Genomic DNA, 13,938 nt, shown 5'->3' with positions numbered 1-13,938 from the left:
CTGTTCGTGGAGGCCCTCCACCTGCTCCGTCCAGCGCCCTTGCAATGACCGCTAGTCCGCCCATGCTCCTGACTTTAATGGGGGCGCACATCCTCCGCTATGCAGGCGCCTTTGGTATGAATGGTCCTCGCATCCACCTTCTGCGTGCCTGTGGGGGCTGCTGACAGGGAACGCCGCTCTCGTACCACCCCCCGGCGTGTCCGATAGTTCGTCCTGGGGTCTATGCGCCGATTTGCGGCTTCTTGCCTCTCCTCCCTCCCATGGCAAATGTCTGGCTCTCCCTGCACATAGCTCTGCTAGAGGCTGCCGTCTCCAGTTCTTCGCTGCCGTCGCTAACGGGTCCCTATACCGGAGTCCCCGATGCCCCGCCAAGACTGGCAGCGACCGCACCCACGTAGGCCCAACAGCCCTGGCCTCCGTTTTTGCGCAGCTGCTCAGGATCGCCTCTCAGCTCACCACTGCTTGCGCTTCACTGCATCCTCTGTCCCGCTACTCCGCAGCAGCCGCCGCCCACTCACTGATTGGCAGAGCTGGAGGCCGGCGGGCTGCCACCGGAATTTTGGTGTCTCCACAGCGGGGCACAACCGTGCCTGCTCGGCCTGGGCGCCATTTCGCGGCTGCGGGCTACTGCGGGGTCTTTGAGGTAGCTCGCCCCCGAAAATGCTCACAGATATGGCTCCTCGTCTCCTCTCAGCTCTCTGCCGATATCAAGGCATAACTGTGGACTTTTATGCTTGAATTGGCCGGGGAAGAGGGCCGGGCGCGAGGAGCCTCAAGGTCCTGCGTCTTCCTATGTCGCCATTTTGGCCACGCCCCCCCATGTAGCCTTCTTAAATTGAGTGCCATATTTTTTCCCGGCATGAAGCCAAATTGGTCTGGGTGAATTGGAGACTGTAGGATCTTGGTCAAGCGGGTTGCCAGTAGCTTGGTCCGTTTTTTCACCTCCGCGTTTAAAAGTGATGTCTGTAGAAGGCGCAGTCTTATGGTTCGCTACTAGGTTAGCTATTAGCTGGTCTCTTGGCATCATACCTAGCTTACAACTCTCCTGAAGCATTTTGAGGAGCAGTGGAGCCACATTCGACGCCATGTGTTTATATAGTCCTATCGGTAGGCCATTTTTTGGCCCCCTGCCTTCCCCGGGGTCAGTGCCCTAAATGCCTGAGTTATTTCAGTCTGTTAATTCCTGGTCAAGAAGGTCTCCTCTTTCTGCTGCTAGTCCCATCACCTGAAGGGTGGCCAGTAGCTCTCATACCTCTTCTATTGTGGCCATACTTGATGGCATATATATGTGACTGTAATATTTTGCGAACGTATACCCAATTACCTGCTCGTGTTGCACTGAAGGGCCGTCCTGTTTATTCTCATAGACCCATCTCACTGCCGCTTCTCTTTTATCCAACTATGCTAATAATTTGCCCGCCCGGTCTCCAATTTTGTAGAGGTGATGTAACGCACAATACCTGGCCTTAGCTGCCTCTTCGGCTACCACCCGGAACTCTGTTTAAGTATTAGACGGTGTTTTATCGAGTCATTGTCGTCTTGGACCAAGTGTGTTTCCAAATCTTGGAGCTCTTTTTCAAGGATTTTGCCCATTTTTCTTTCCTATGGCCTGCGACTAGTGAGATAACATGTCCCCAAATCATAATTTTATAAGCCTCCCATCAGCAGAGTTGACTGTTCCCTTGTTTTCTGTGATATAGTGGTTGATAGCCTCTTGGAGTTTGGTTCTTATCTGGGGAATTTTGAGATACCACAGATTTATCCCCCATTGATTAGAGCGGCTTGGGGGGAGTGGGCATATTCATAACACCCATACACTAGGGAGTAGTCTGAGATCCCACCGGCCAAATGAGGTGCCTTACGAAAGCGTGGTAATAAGTGAGCCAGTACCCCCAAAGAGATTATTTTGTGTGGCAGGGTGTCCTGTATTTTTACCCCTTGGACCGCGAAGGGGGAGAACCCCCTCCTCATATGATATTCGTTCTTGGGCGGGGGGGGTTACCCGCCAAATCCACCGTTTTAGCTAGGAACAGGGGGGATCGGAGCATGCAACACTACTGTTTGTTCCTGGCTGTTAACCGTAAAAGAAGCCAATTCAAACAAAACAAAATGCACCCCCCAACACACACACAAGACCATGCCTCCCAATTTCTGCCGCTACCTTCAGTTCAGATATGTTGTTCATTACCATTGCAGAGTTAATGTCTAGGTGGGGTCTGTTGTACGCCTGCTGCAGTTGACCTTCTCAAGCATGCTCCGAGGCATCTTTCCCTGATCCTTTCATGGCACGGGTGTGAGGATTGTTCCCAGTGCTATCTTTGAATGTTTGGTATTGCCAGAGACCTGTCCCTAATGTTGGTGTGAGTCTCCTGCGGGGTCTGTGGTCACGTCACTGCGCGGAACATTGTGTACTTAAGTTCTTTTTCTCTTAGGACTCATTTGACTTCTAGCAATGAACATCGCAGTTTCTGGACTTGTATGGTAAAATCAGGGAAAAAGGTAATAGTGCTATTTTCCCAGCGTATTGGAGGTGTGGTGCGTGCAGATTTGCAGGATTACATCCCAGTCTCTGTAGTTAAAAATGCGAGCAATGATTGGTCGTGGTGGGGCACGCAGCTTTGGCAAAGTCCATGGGACTCTGTACGCTCTCTCTACAGAGAAGAATTTTGAAAGACCACGCTGCTGTTGGTGTTTTAAAATAGATTAACTTTCAAAATGAAAACTAAGCTGCTTTTTGTTTCAGAGATTGCTGTGTTCTTGTTATCTTGTCATTCTATGCACCACTTGTTGACTTGCATATTCTTCTGTGGGTTGGCGCCTCTATCTGAAAGAGACATGTTAGTTATAGATTCCTTACCTTAGAATTACCCCCAAGCGTCAGACTGGATTCTATAAGTTTTTTTCGTCCGCAGTACCTCTGACCGTCAGAAGGTGGCATCGGTTGGCTCCGCGTCCGTCGTGGTCAGTGGGATGACGTCGCGGTAGCTACTTGGACGCCGCCCTCGCACGCTGACGTCAGTTTTCTTTTTTCGCGCCAGCCAGTGCAGATACAGGAAGAGCGGTAGCTCCTGTCATTTTTTTTTTTTTTTTTTTTGACCGACATTTTTCGCTACTTTTGTGCACAAAGGATGCCTGGTTTCAAGTCATGCAGTTCCTGTCATTGGATGATGTCGGTGACGGATGCGCACCGCGTGTGTCTTTCGCCTGGAGCTTGACCCCAAGTTGTACTCCGACTGACGGTCGATGGCGCCGAAGGCTTTGCGGGAGGGGTTTCGAAAGCTGCATGGGCAGTTGGCTCTGTGGCGTTCGAGGTCTCGGTCGCGAGGGAGGTGAGGGACCAGTCGCGGAGCCACCACCATTCGTCAAAGTCTTCGCACTCTGGGTCGGGTAAGTTAAAGCATAAGAAGTCGAAGAACTACCGTCGCTCTTCGACTTCTCGTCGGTGGCCGACCCGACGAGGGACACTGGTGGTGCCTGCCCCTGTTCACTCCTGGGGTCCCTTTTTGACCAGAATGGCACCCAAAGGAGGAGGACTGGGAGGGGTCAGGTGACTGACTTCACAGTTGGACAGTGAACAGGACTGGAGAGAGGAACTGCGGGATGCCAGTGGTTTGGACACCTCCCCTGACCTTGGCATGCGGTCTCCTCCTCCCATGGCTACGGAGGAGGGAATATCCTACGCAGTGGTGTTGCGTAGGCTGGCAGAGGCTCTCAACCTCGAGCTTCTTATTGTGGCGGTCAGGACTAACCTCCTGACAGGAGCTTCAACCGGCTGCAAGCTCTTCGGAGCACTTGCTGCCATTTAACGAGGCCCTCACCGACTTCCTTTTGGGCACATGGTCCAGGCCCAACATGGGGGCTCCCGTGAACAGGATGATTGCCCAACGCCAGTGCCCGGCGCCGGGCAACCCCACTTTCCTCTCCTCTCCCAATACCCCACCCCGGAGAGTTTGGTGGTCTAAGCCTCCACTTCTAAGAGTGCATTCCCTACCGCTCCACCGGAAAGGAAATCCAAGAAGCTGGACCATCTTGGAAAGAAAATGTTCTCTTCTGCCAGCTTAGGACTGCGGTTGATAAACACCGCATGTCTCTTGGGCTGTTAATCCCACTAGTGTGGGATATGGTTGCGCAGGTGCTGCATTTGTGTCCAGAGGAAGCCCGGGCAGTGCTCTCCCAGGCTGTCTCCGCCGTGAGGAATGCGGTGAAGTTTACCATCCGTTGTGGGCTGGACACCACCGACTCTCTGGGCAGGACCATTTCAGTGTCAGTAGCGCTTCGTCGCTACGCCTGGATGAAATAGTCTGGCTTTTCAGGGGATATCCCGAACACCTTAATGGACATGAATTTTAATGGACGTTGCCTTTTTAGCGACAAAGCAAGCCACCCTCTAGAGCATTTAAAGGACTCGTGGGCTATGGCCAAGTCCTTGGGCCTCTCCACCTACCCTGCGCAGTCTCCTTTTTGTTCTTTCGTGGTTACGGAAAGGGTGCCCCGCTACGTCCTGCCCAGAGCCACAGGCCGCAGCAAGTTAACCAACCTTCTCATGGCCGGGGACATGGGAACAACCGTCGTGGTTCCGAGGGCCAGCGGGCAGGCCAGTCCACCAACCCCCTCCCCCACGCCCCCTTCTGCAGCAGCCTCCAAACCCTCCTAGTCCGACCTTTTCAGGCCCAACAAACGCCAGTGGGTGGCAGGATTTGCCATCACCTCCCTCACTGGCGCACGATCATATCGGACAGGTGGGTTTTGCAAATGGTCCGAAGGGGCTACTCCCTTCCCTTCAAGACTACCCCTCCAGCCATGCCACCGAGATACCACCGCATGTCGGAGGATCGTCTTGCTCTTCTCCAGCAGGAAGTTACGGCTCTCTTGGCCAAGAAACAAACTCTGGGACAGGAATGCGCCATCAAGCGCTTTCCTGTCCCAGAAGTAGGTCGTGGTTGTTACTCCCACTACTTTCTGGTCCCCAAGAAGGACAAGGGCCTGCGTCGTATCTTGGATCTCAGGGACATCAACCGCTTCCTCTGGAAGGAAAAGTTCAAGATGTTGATGGTTGCTCAGGTCTTGTCTGCCCTTGTCCCGGATGACTGGATGGTAGCGTTGGACTTGCAGGATGCTTATTTTCACATCCCCATACTGCCAGGCCAACCGGTGTTACCCAAGGTTCACAGCAGGCCACGAGCATTTTCAGTTCACCGTGCTCCCCTTTGACCTTGTCAGCATCCCTTGGGTGTTCACGAAAGTGATGGCGGTGGTCGCATCTCATCGGCGCAGTCTTTCCCCCCCCCCCCCCTCTCTATCTCGACAACTGACTGTTGAAGGCAGGCTCTCTCCAGGCTGTCTTCTCCCACCTCCAGACTACAGCTGACCTCCTGCATTCGCTGGGGTTCTCCATCAATGTGCCGAAGTCACACCTGATTCTTTATCAGAAGCTCCTCATAATCGGAGCAGTTCTGTACACGACGCAGCTTCGGGTCTATCCTCCCGAACAGCGAATCCGGGATATTCAGGCTATGATTCCGATCTTTCAGCTTCTATCCCAGGTTTCGGTCAGAATGACTCTGAGGCTGCTGGGCCACATGGCCGCCTGCATCCTGCTGGTCGATCATGCCAGGTGGCATATGCGAGCTCTGCAGTGGGACCTTAAGTTTCAATGAGCGCAGCATCAGGGTAATCTGTCCGATTGCGTCCAGATCTCGGAGGACACTGCATGATAGCTGCAGTGGTGGCTCACGAACCACGATTGGGTCAATGACCGATGCCTCTCCCTTCCCCAACCAGACCACACCATAGTAATGGACGCATCCCTTCTGGGATGGGGCGGCCACATGGGAGAGGTGGAGATCAGAGTCCTCTGGTCTCCGGTGGTGTCCGGGCTCTGCATCAACCTTCTAGAGCTCTGGGCAATTCGTCTTGCACTGAAAGGATTCCTTCCCTCTGTCCGGGGAAGAGTAGTGCAGGTGTTCACGGACAACCCCACCGCCATGTGGTACTGCAACAAACGGTGCGCGGTGGGGTGGTGGACCCTATGTCAAGAGGCCCTCTGCCTCTGGACAAAGCTGGAACATCAGGGCATATCTCCAGTGGTTCAACACCTGGCAGCTTCTCTGAGCGCCAGGGCGAACAAACTCAGCCGTGCATGATGGATCACGAATGGCGTCTTCACTCGGAGGTGGTGTAAGGTCTTTTTCCACAGTGGGGAGAGCCTTTGTTGGATCTATTTGCCACTGAAGAGAACGTGCAATGTCGGCCGTTCTGCGCGTTGGAATTTCTAAGGCGGCACCCGCTAGGTGACGCTTTTTGTCACAAGTGGAGTTGTGGTCTGTTATATGCCTTTCCGCCTATACCACTTCAGGTCAGAGTGCTGAAGAAGATCGGGCGTGACCGGGCCAAAGTCATTCTTGAGGCTCCGGATTGGGCACGAAGAGTCCGGTATCCCGAGCTGCTCAACATGGCCATCGATCCTCAGATCAGACTGCCTCTTCGGGAGTATCTTCTGTCGCAGCAGCAGGGGATGGTCCTCGACCCGAACCTGTCCAGCCTCCACCTCCTTGCGTGGAGATTGAGCGGCGGCAGTTGACGTCTTTTGACCTGCCTCCTGAAGTCTGTGATGTAATCTTGGCAGCCAGGCGTCCCTCCACTAAGACTGTATACGCCTGCGGTGGAACAAGTTTGTGGCATGATGCACAGCAAAGGCTGTGGATCCCCTTTCTGCCCCGGTTTCTGAGGTTCTCTTGTTTCTTCTTTCTCTATCTCAGTAGGGCTCTGCTCTGGGCACTATCAAGGGCTATCTATAGTCCATCTCTGCCTTCCTCCGGCTTCCAAATCGGCCTTCACTTTTTCAAGGCTCAATCAATCAATCAATCATAACACTTGTATAGCGCGCTACTCACCCGGCAGGGTATCAAGGCGCTTGGGGGAAGGGGTCTGCTATTGCTCGAACAGCCAGGTCTTGAGTTATCTCCTGAAGGCGAGATGGTCCTGGGTCAGCCGAAGATGGATGGGGAGGGAGTTCCATGTCTTGGCTGCCAGGTAGGAGAAGGATCTGCCACCAGCAGTGGCTCTTCAGATGCGTGGTACGGCGGCGAAGGCGAGGCTTGTCGAAGGTCAGGCGGTCGTTGAGGTACTTGGGGCCCAGGTCGTGGAGAGATTTGTGTGCGTGGGTGAGGAGCCTGAACGTGATCCTCTTGCTGACGGGGAGCCAGTGCAGCTCCTTCAGGTGGCCGGAGATGTGGCTGTGTCGGGGGATGTTCAGGATGAGTCGGGCGGAGGCGTTCTGGATGCGTTGGAGTCTTTTCTGTAGCTTGGCTGTGGTTCCAGCGTAGAGGGCGTTTCCGTAGTCCAGTCGGCTGGTGACGAGTGCCTGAGTGACCGTCTTCCTGGTTTCGGTCGGGATCCATCGGAAGATCTTGCGGAGCATGCGTAGGGTGTTGAAGCATGATGAGGAGACGGCGTTGACTTGTCTGGTCATCGAGAGGGAGGAGTCAAAGATGAAGCCCAGGTTGCGTGCGTAGTCTGTTGGCTTGGGGGTGGCGCCCAGGGCGGGGGCCCACCAGGAGTCGTCCCAGTCGGAGGTCAATGGTCCCAGGACGAGGACTTCCGTCTTGTCTGAGTTCAGTTTCAGGCGGCTGTTCTTCATCCATTCGGCGACGTCTTTAATCCCTTCGTGTAGGTTCGTTCTGGTGGTGGCGGGGTCTCTGGTGAGGGAGAGGATCAGTTGGGTGTCGTCGGCGTACGAGATGATGAGGTTGTGCTGGCGTGCGATGGCTGCAAGAGGTCTCATGTAGATGTTGAAGAGGGTGGGGCTGAGTGATGATCCATGCGGAACGCCGCAGATGACTTCGGTGGCCTCGGATCGAAACGGGGGGAGGCGGACTCTGTGTTCTTCCGGTGAGGAATGAGCTGATCCACTCCAGTGCCTTCTCTTGGATACCGATGTTGCTGAGGCGTTGAACTAGGGTGCGGTGGCAGACTGTGTCGAACGCTGCAGAGAGGTCCAGGAGGATGAAGGCCGCTGTTTCCCCGTTGTCGAGCAGGGTTCTGATGTCGTCGGTGGCTGCGATGAGGGCGGTCTCGGTGCTGTGGTTGGCTCGAAAACCAGACTGCGAGGGGTCGAGGGATCCGTTCGTCTCGAGGAAGGCTGCAAGCTGTCTGTTGACTGTCTTCTCGATGACTTTGGCAGGGAAGGGGAGGAGCGAGATGGGGCGAAAGTTCTTCAGGTCGGTGGGGTCTGCTGTTGGTTTCTTCAGTAGGGCGCTGAGCTCGGCGTTCTTCCAGCTCTCCGGGAAGGTGGCGGTGTTGAAGGAGGCGTTGATGATGTCCCGTAGTTGGGGTGCGATGATGGAGTCGGCTTTGTTGAAGACTTGGTGGGGGCAGGGGTCGGTCGGAGATCCGGAGTGGATGGTGTTCATCGTGCGGGCTGTCTCTTCGGTGTTCACTGTGGTCCAGGATCGGAGGGTGGTGATGGAGGTCATTGGTTCGGCGGTTGGGTGCGTTGATGGTGCGCCGAAGCTGTTGTGGATGTCGGCGATCTTGCGGTGGAAGAACGAGGCGAGAGAGTCGCAGAGGTCTTGTTAGGGAGTGATGTCGTTGTTGCTGGGGTTGGAGAACTCCTTGACGATGCTGAAGAGTTCCTTGCTGTCGTGGGTGTTGTTGACTCTGGTTGTAAGTCGCTTCTTGAAAGGCATAACTTGTCTCTTTCCTCCTGTTCCCTTCTTTATGCTTCAGTGGGACTTTAACCTGGCTTTAACTTATTTAATGTGCGCTTCCTTTGAGCCGCTTCTCAACTGTCCTTTAAGGCTCTTGACTCTCAAAACTGCGTTCCTGGTGGCCATCACCTCTGCCAGACGAGCGAGTGAGCTCCAGGTGCTTTCTTCTAAGCCTCCTTTTCTCTTTGTACATCCGGACAAAGTTGTTCTTGGGACTCGTCCATCCTTCCTGCCCAAGGTTGTCACTGCCTTCCACATCGGGCAGACTATCACTTTGCCCACCTTCTTTGCACTTTCTTTCTATCTGAATCGCACAAAACCGTTGCGGGTGGATGACCAACTCTTTGTTGGCTACGTTTGTGCCAAGAAAGGTCGGGCCGTACACAAGCGAACCATTTCTCAATGGATCGTTTTGTGTATAAAAACATGCTATTCTCTGGCTTAAAAGGAGCCTCCATTGGGGCTACACGCCCTTCCACCAGGGCGACGGCCGCCACTACTTCCTTGGGAAGAGGAGTTCCTCTACATGACATCTGTCAGGCAGCTACGTAGGCATCACTGCACACGTTTATGAAACACTACTGTCTGGATAGCCAAGTCCAGAGAGACTGCTTCTTTGGCCGTTCTGTTATCCAGGATTTTCTGGTGTGATCTTCGTTCATTCGCAGACCCATCACCGGGTTTTGTATTGCTGGGGTATCTATTCTAAGGTAAGGAATCTATAACTAACGTGCTTATTTCAGATGAGTAAGTTACTTACCCTCGGTAACGATATATCTGTAAGAAACATTAGTTATAGATTCCTTACTGCCCCATCCATCCTACCCGTTCTGCGAACTGATTTCTAGGGTTCAGGATATCCTTTCAGGGACCTATTTTGTGCACCACTGGTGAGTGTCTTGCATGGCTCTGCATTTCTGGCACGGGATGTCGCGTGCAGAACTGACGTCTGCGCGCGAGTGCAGCGTCTAAGTAGCTACCACGACGCCATCCCGGCGACCACGACGCCAACAACCGAATCGGAGCCGGCTGACCGCCACCTTCTGATGCGCAGAGTACTGCTGCCGAAAAAACTTTCTGGATCAAGTCTGACGCCTGGGTGGGTAATTCTAAGGTAAGGAATCTATAACTAATGTTTCTTACAGATATATTGTTACCGAATGTAAGTAACTTGTTCGTTCAGCTCACTGTTCGCAATCCATTTGAAAAGGTACATTTAGTGGGCATGAGGGTGAAAGTTGTTTTTGCCCTTCATTTTTCTTGGTTGAAAGGATATCACTGATTGTTGTGGTGTTGGATAACTGGGACCCAGGGACACAGGAATCTTAGGAGTCACTTGTATCTTTAGCAGTTACTGCTTTATTGTATGACCTCTGGCCCCTCATCAGACTGGGGTCCCTAAATATACACATGATATCATGGGCACTACCACTCTACTCCGCCTCTATAGCAAGGTACGCTGCATATTCATGGCAGCCCCCTCATACTAAAGCCCTACCTGCTTGTTCTCAGCTCTTACTTGGGGGTGCCAGGGGAGATGGGGTGAATAGTATACATTATTCCAGCCTAGTTTTACTGCCCACTCTCCTTAGAAATGCTGATTATCTGAAGATAGTATTTGGAGCTTGGGTGGGATTTTCCAGAATGACCCACGCATCCCAGTCCAGTTAGTCTGTTTGACCTTTTGAATTTGTTAATTTCCTTGCTGGGAACAGTCCTAGGGACACAAGCTTGTTTTTCTCTTGGGAGAAGGGGTTCATTCTTTTTTGCGTGTCCTTAGCTCTGTATTTACAGAAAATCGTCAACTATGACTAGTCTTCAAAATAAGCAAATATGCGTTTGGAAATGGTGATTATAACGCAAGGAGCGTTAACTAGTACAAAAAACATACGAGAACCTAAAACTGCTTGTAAGAATGACTTGTGATCTGGCTAGAAAGGAAAAGGAATCTAAATGTTATGAGTTGGTGTATTGCTGTCTCGCTACAGACCACTCTTGTTGATCAGACTGCATTGTATACCATACTCCTCGGAGTCCATTCTTTCTTAAGCTTGGGTGGCGGTCTTGTCTATCTCCGTTGCATTGCTTTTATTTATGGCTTTTCTCCCTTTGTGTCTGACCCACCCACTTGAGCTTTTTGTTTTCGCTAGTGGTAGATCGTTATTTGCCCTGATCTTAACAGTGTTGCAAAGAGCCGCGTTAAACACTAGTTTGTAGCAGCTTGGTGCGAAATAGGTCACTAGAAAAACTGCAGCAGAAATGTGGAAGATCCAGCATAGATCTTGAAAAACAACATAAACCAGCATTGGCAAGAAATCAGGGTTGATAAAGTGTAACCTCTCACCCGTGAGAGTCTCAAGGGGAGGGAGGAGGCTTTTCTTTGAGTGCTGGGGATCATTCGAAGAGCCAGGTCTTGAGGTCCTTCCTGAACTGGGGCATTGTGGGAGCTTGCTGGAGTTGGTCGTTCCAGGCTTTGGCTGCGAGGTAGGAGGACTTTCCTCCAGCTCTGGTCTTGTAGATACGTGAGACGGTGGCCAGAGAGATTGGCAATGCCAATCTGTCTTGCTTGAATGTAAAGGTCACACCGGCGGGCATTGCCATTGTTAATCAATCAGTGCTTCTACCGAATATAGCCTTTCCATACCAGTCATCTCTAGCACTATACCAATTTAGCTGACGTGCCTGAGACTTAATTTGCTGTGTCTGAATCATCCTTTGTATTATTGAATTAAGTTCCATGAAGGTTCATTCCTTTTACTTGACTACCATTGTGTGCAGGCTGTTGACGCCGGATGTTTCACCATGTGTGTGGGTGTTCTCTATAAAGTTGTCTACAAATGATTAGCACCCTGCCTCCCATACCCCCACATTGACAGCACTTTCTTAAACCTGTTTGTCAATAAACAGCACCCACTGCAAAAACCTCTGAAGTATTTGTTTTGAGTGCCTGTGCAAATAAACCATGTATGGCATCGAGCCTTCCTGCAAGAGCGTGTGTGTGGGTGTGTTCTACTGCTGCTTAACCTGTGCCTGTTTGTGTGCTTGTCTGTCTCGTCGTGTTATTCCAAACAGACCACCTGTTCCTTTTTTTACCTGACACCTAAACCCCATGATTGCAGGTCAGTGGGTCTTTAAAGCATAACCTACTTACTTTTTGTAATTAAATACTTCTAGACAGTTTTAAGGACTGTATTGTTAAGATAGAGCCTTTTAACTGGTTTTAGGTTATTCAGGCTAGTAAACCAGGATAGGTTCGTTTTGGTTCAGTGCGACTCCATTCATGGACGTGGGTGAAGTTGTATTTTACTTCTGCAGGCTTGTAATTGCGGCACCAGACTTAAAAATGTTGTTATGCAAATCTGCCGTGGGCACAGAATATTCTAGTAAAAATATGCCCACGACTTTAAGGCCTCCCTTTTGAAAATATTGTGTACCTCATTGTCTTTTGCAGTTACTGAAATTCACGAGCTGCTTACAACGTTAATCAGTATTGCCACAAAAAGTCCTGACAAAAACACTTGCACACGTGCACTTTGGGTGATTGCCAAGCAATGCTTTCCTTCCGAGGAAGTTGGGAAACTGGTGAGTATAATTTACTTTACAAAGAATATTCCCAGGTTTGGCGTTACTGTTGCTGATGCCACTTTTGCATTTCCTTAGGTACCCGATATACTTTCTACATTAGAAACGGTACTTAATAGAGGAGATGTTCAGTCGATGGTAATTGAATATGAAGCACTAAACACAGTTATACGGTATGTGGTATTCCATCTTTTCAACTGATCTTGAACCATGTGTGCCGCAGTTGGTGCGTCTGTTAAATTGCCTAGTACACCTCAAAATGTCTTGGCCCTGGGGCTTTAAGGAATTACGTCGAATGTGTTTGCGTTGGTGTTGCTGCCAACTAGAGTTTCCACATGTAAATCCCACCCATTCTGCTGTTTTCAAGTTTATGCTCTGCATAGGAGTTTGGTTTGAAATTGAACTTGTTTCATGCAAGATCTTGAAGATTTGAAAAGGGCATTTTTGGATGTGAACACTGGCCCTGGGAACTGCAGTGACAACTTTGAGTAAACTCTGTCAACACTGCACCACTCAATCAGGGTGGAAAACCTGTGACCCGGTTTCAAATCATGGTCAGCAGGTGAAAGCTATGATTCGAAGATTTTGGCAAATTGTTTGTTGTTGTAAGATGATGGCTCCTTATGGATTGGACCAAAACAAGGCACAGTGTGTGGAGTCCAGGCAACCATTCTTGGATAGGAGACAAAAATAATAGCACTAATTTCTCTTTTGTGCTAGTCTAGAGGAGCAGTTGAGACTTATCGGAGAGTAGTGCTAAGCATTTGTTTTACTCACCGAGGCAATAAATAAGACACGCAAGAATAAATCCGAGACCAATTTAGAAAAAAAGTTGTGTTTTTAGATAACGAAGTTCTTGGTATCAAAATGTTTCAGTTAAGGGCTTTTTTTAACCCCTTCAGCGCTGGGCGAATTCCGCCGCGGTGCTGAAGGGTTCGTGCGCGGGCGGGCCCATGACGGAACGGTTCCGTCATGAGCACAGCTCAACCGTGGCTCATGACGGAACCGTTCCGTCATGAGCATGGAAGGGGTTAATGATTGAATTTTGCAGGTAAGGAAACAGTTCACTTAAATGCATCTTTATGTTGCAATGCTTTCCTATGGGGGGAAAAAGGCAGTTGCTACATACAGGTATCTATGGTCTGTTTCTGGGGGTCTCTTTCGAGACTTAGGATCATAGGGGACCAATGCCCAAAGTACCCCCAACAGTTATACATTACCTGCCCTGGGGCGTCCGAGTGCAGAGGTGCTGGTAGCTTTGCGCTCTACGCTGGTGGATAGATTGGAGGGCCACCCAAAAACAGGCTGCAGAGGGGGACTTGGGAACAAGCCCGGGAGCTCCCAAGGGGGGGGCGGGGGGAGGGGGGGCTAGAGTCACAAGGGTCCTGGGAACAAGGGGGCACAGACTGTTAGACAGTACCCGGTCTGGGGCGCGTGAGTGCAGAGTGGATATGTCAGCTGGGCTCTGTCCATCCTAGGTCCTTGCGATTGTCTGTCTCGCTGGTTGAGGGTGCAAAAATCAGGACAGCTGGGCCACTCTGGAAGTGGGTCTCTGAGGTGCTGTCGTCCTTCGGCGGCTGTCGAAGCCTAGACTGGACTTAAACAGGCCTTGGTTGCTGCAAGGGGTGCAATACCCCGGTAATTGGTG

General features: G+C 51.3%; 1 protein-coding gene across 5 annotated transcripts in view; it reads left to right on the top strand.

Annotated features, from left to right (window-relative positions):
* The window catches only part of RIF1 (replication timing regulatory factor 1), a 442,844-nt gene that overhangs the window by 76,135 nt on the left and 352,771 nt on the right, over positions 1-13,938 (top strand). For all 5 annotated transcript variants that reach the window (XM_085645596.1, XM_085645592.1, XM_085645595.1 and 2 more), the window contains exons 4-5: positions 12,160-12,290; positions 12,369-12,463. In XM_085645596.1, coding sequence (XP_085501722.1) covers positions 12,160-12,290; positions 12,369-12,463 — 226 coding nt within the window. The remainder of the gene's footprint in view (positions 1-12,159; positions 12,291-12,368; positions 12,464-13,938) is intronic.

The sequence above is a fragment of the Triturus cristatus genome, chromosome 3_1 (assembly GCF_964204655.1).
Source record: "Triturus cristatus chromosome 3_1, aTriCri1.1, whole genome shotgun sequence".
NCBI lineage: Eukaryota > Metazoa > Chordata > Amphibia > Caudata > Salamandridae > Triturus > Triturus cristatus.
This window is presented reverse-complemented; position numbering and strand designations above follow the sequence as displayed.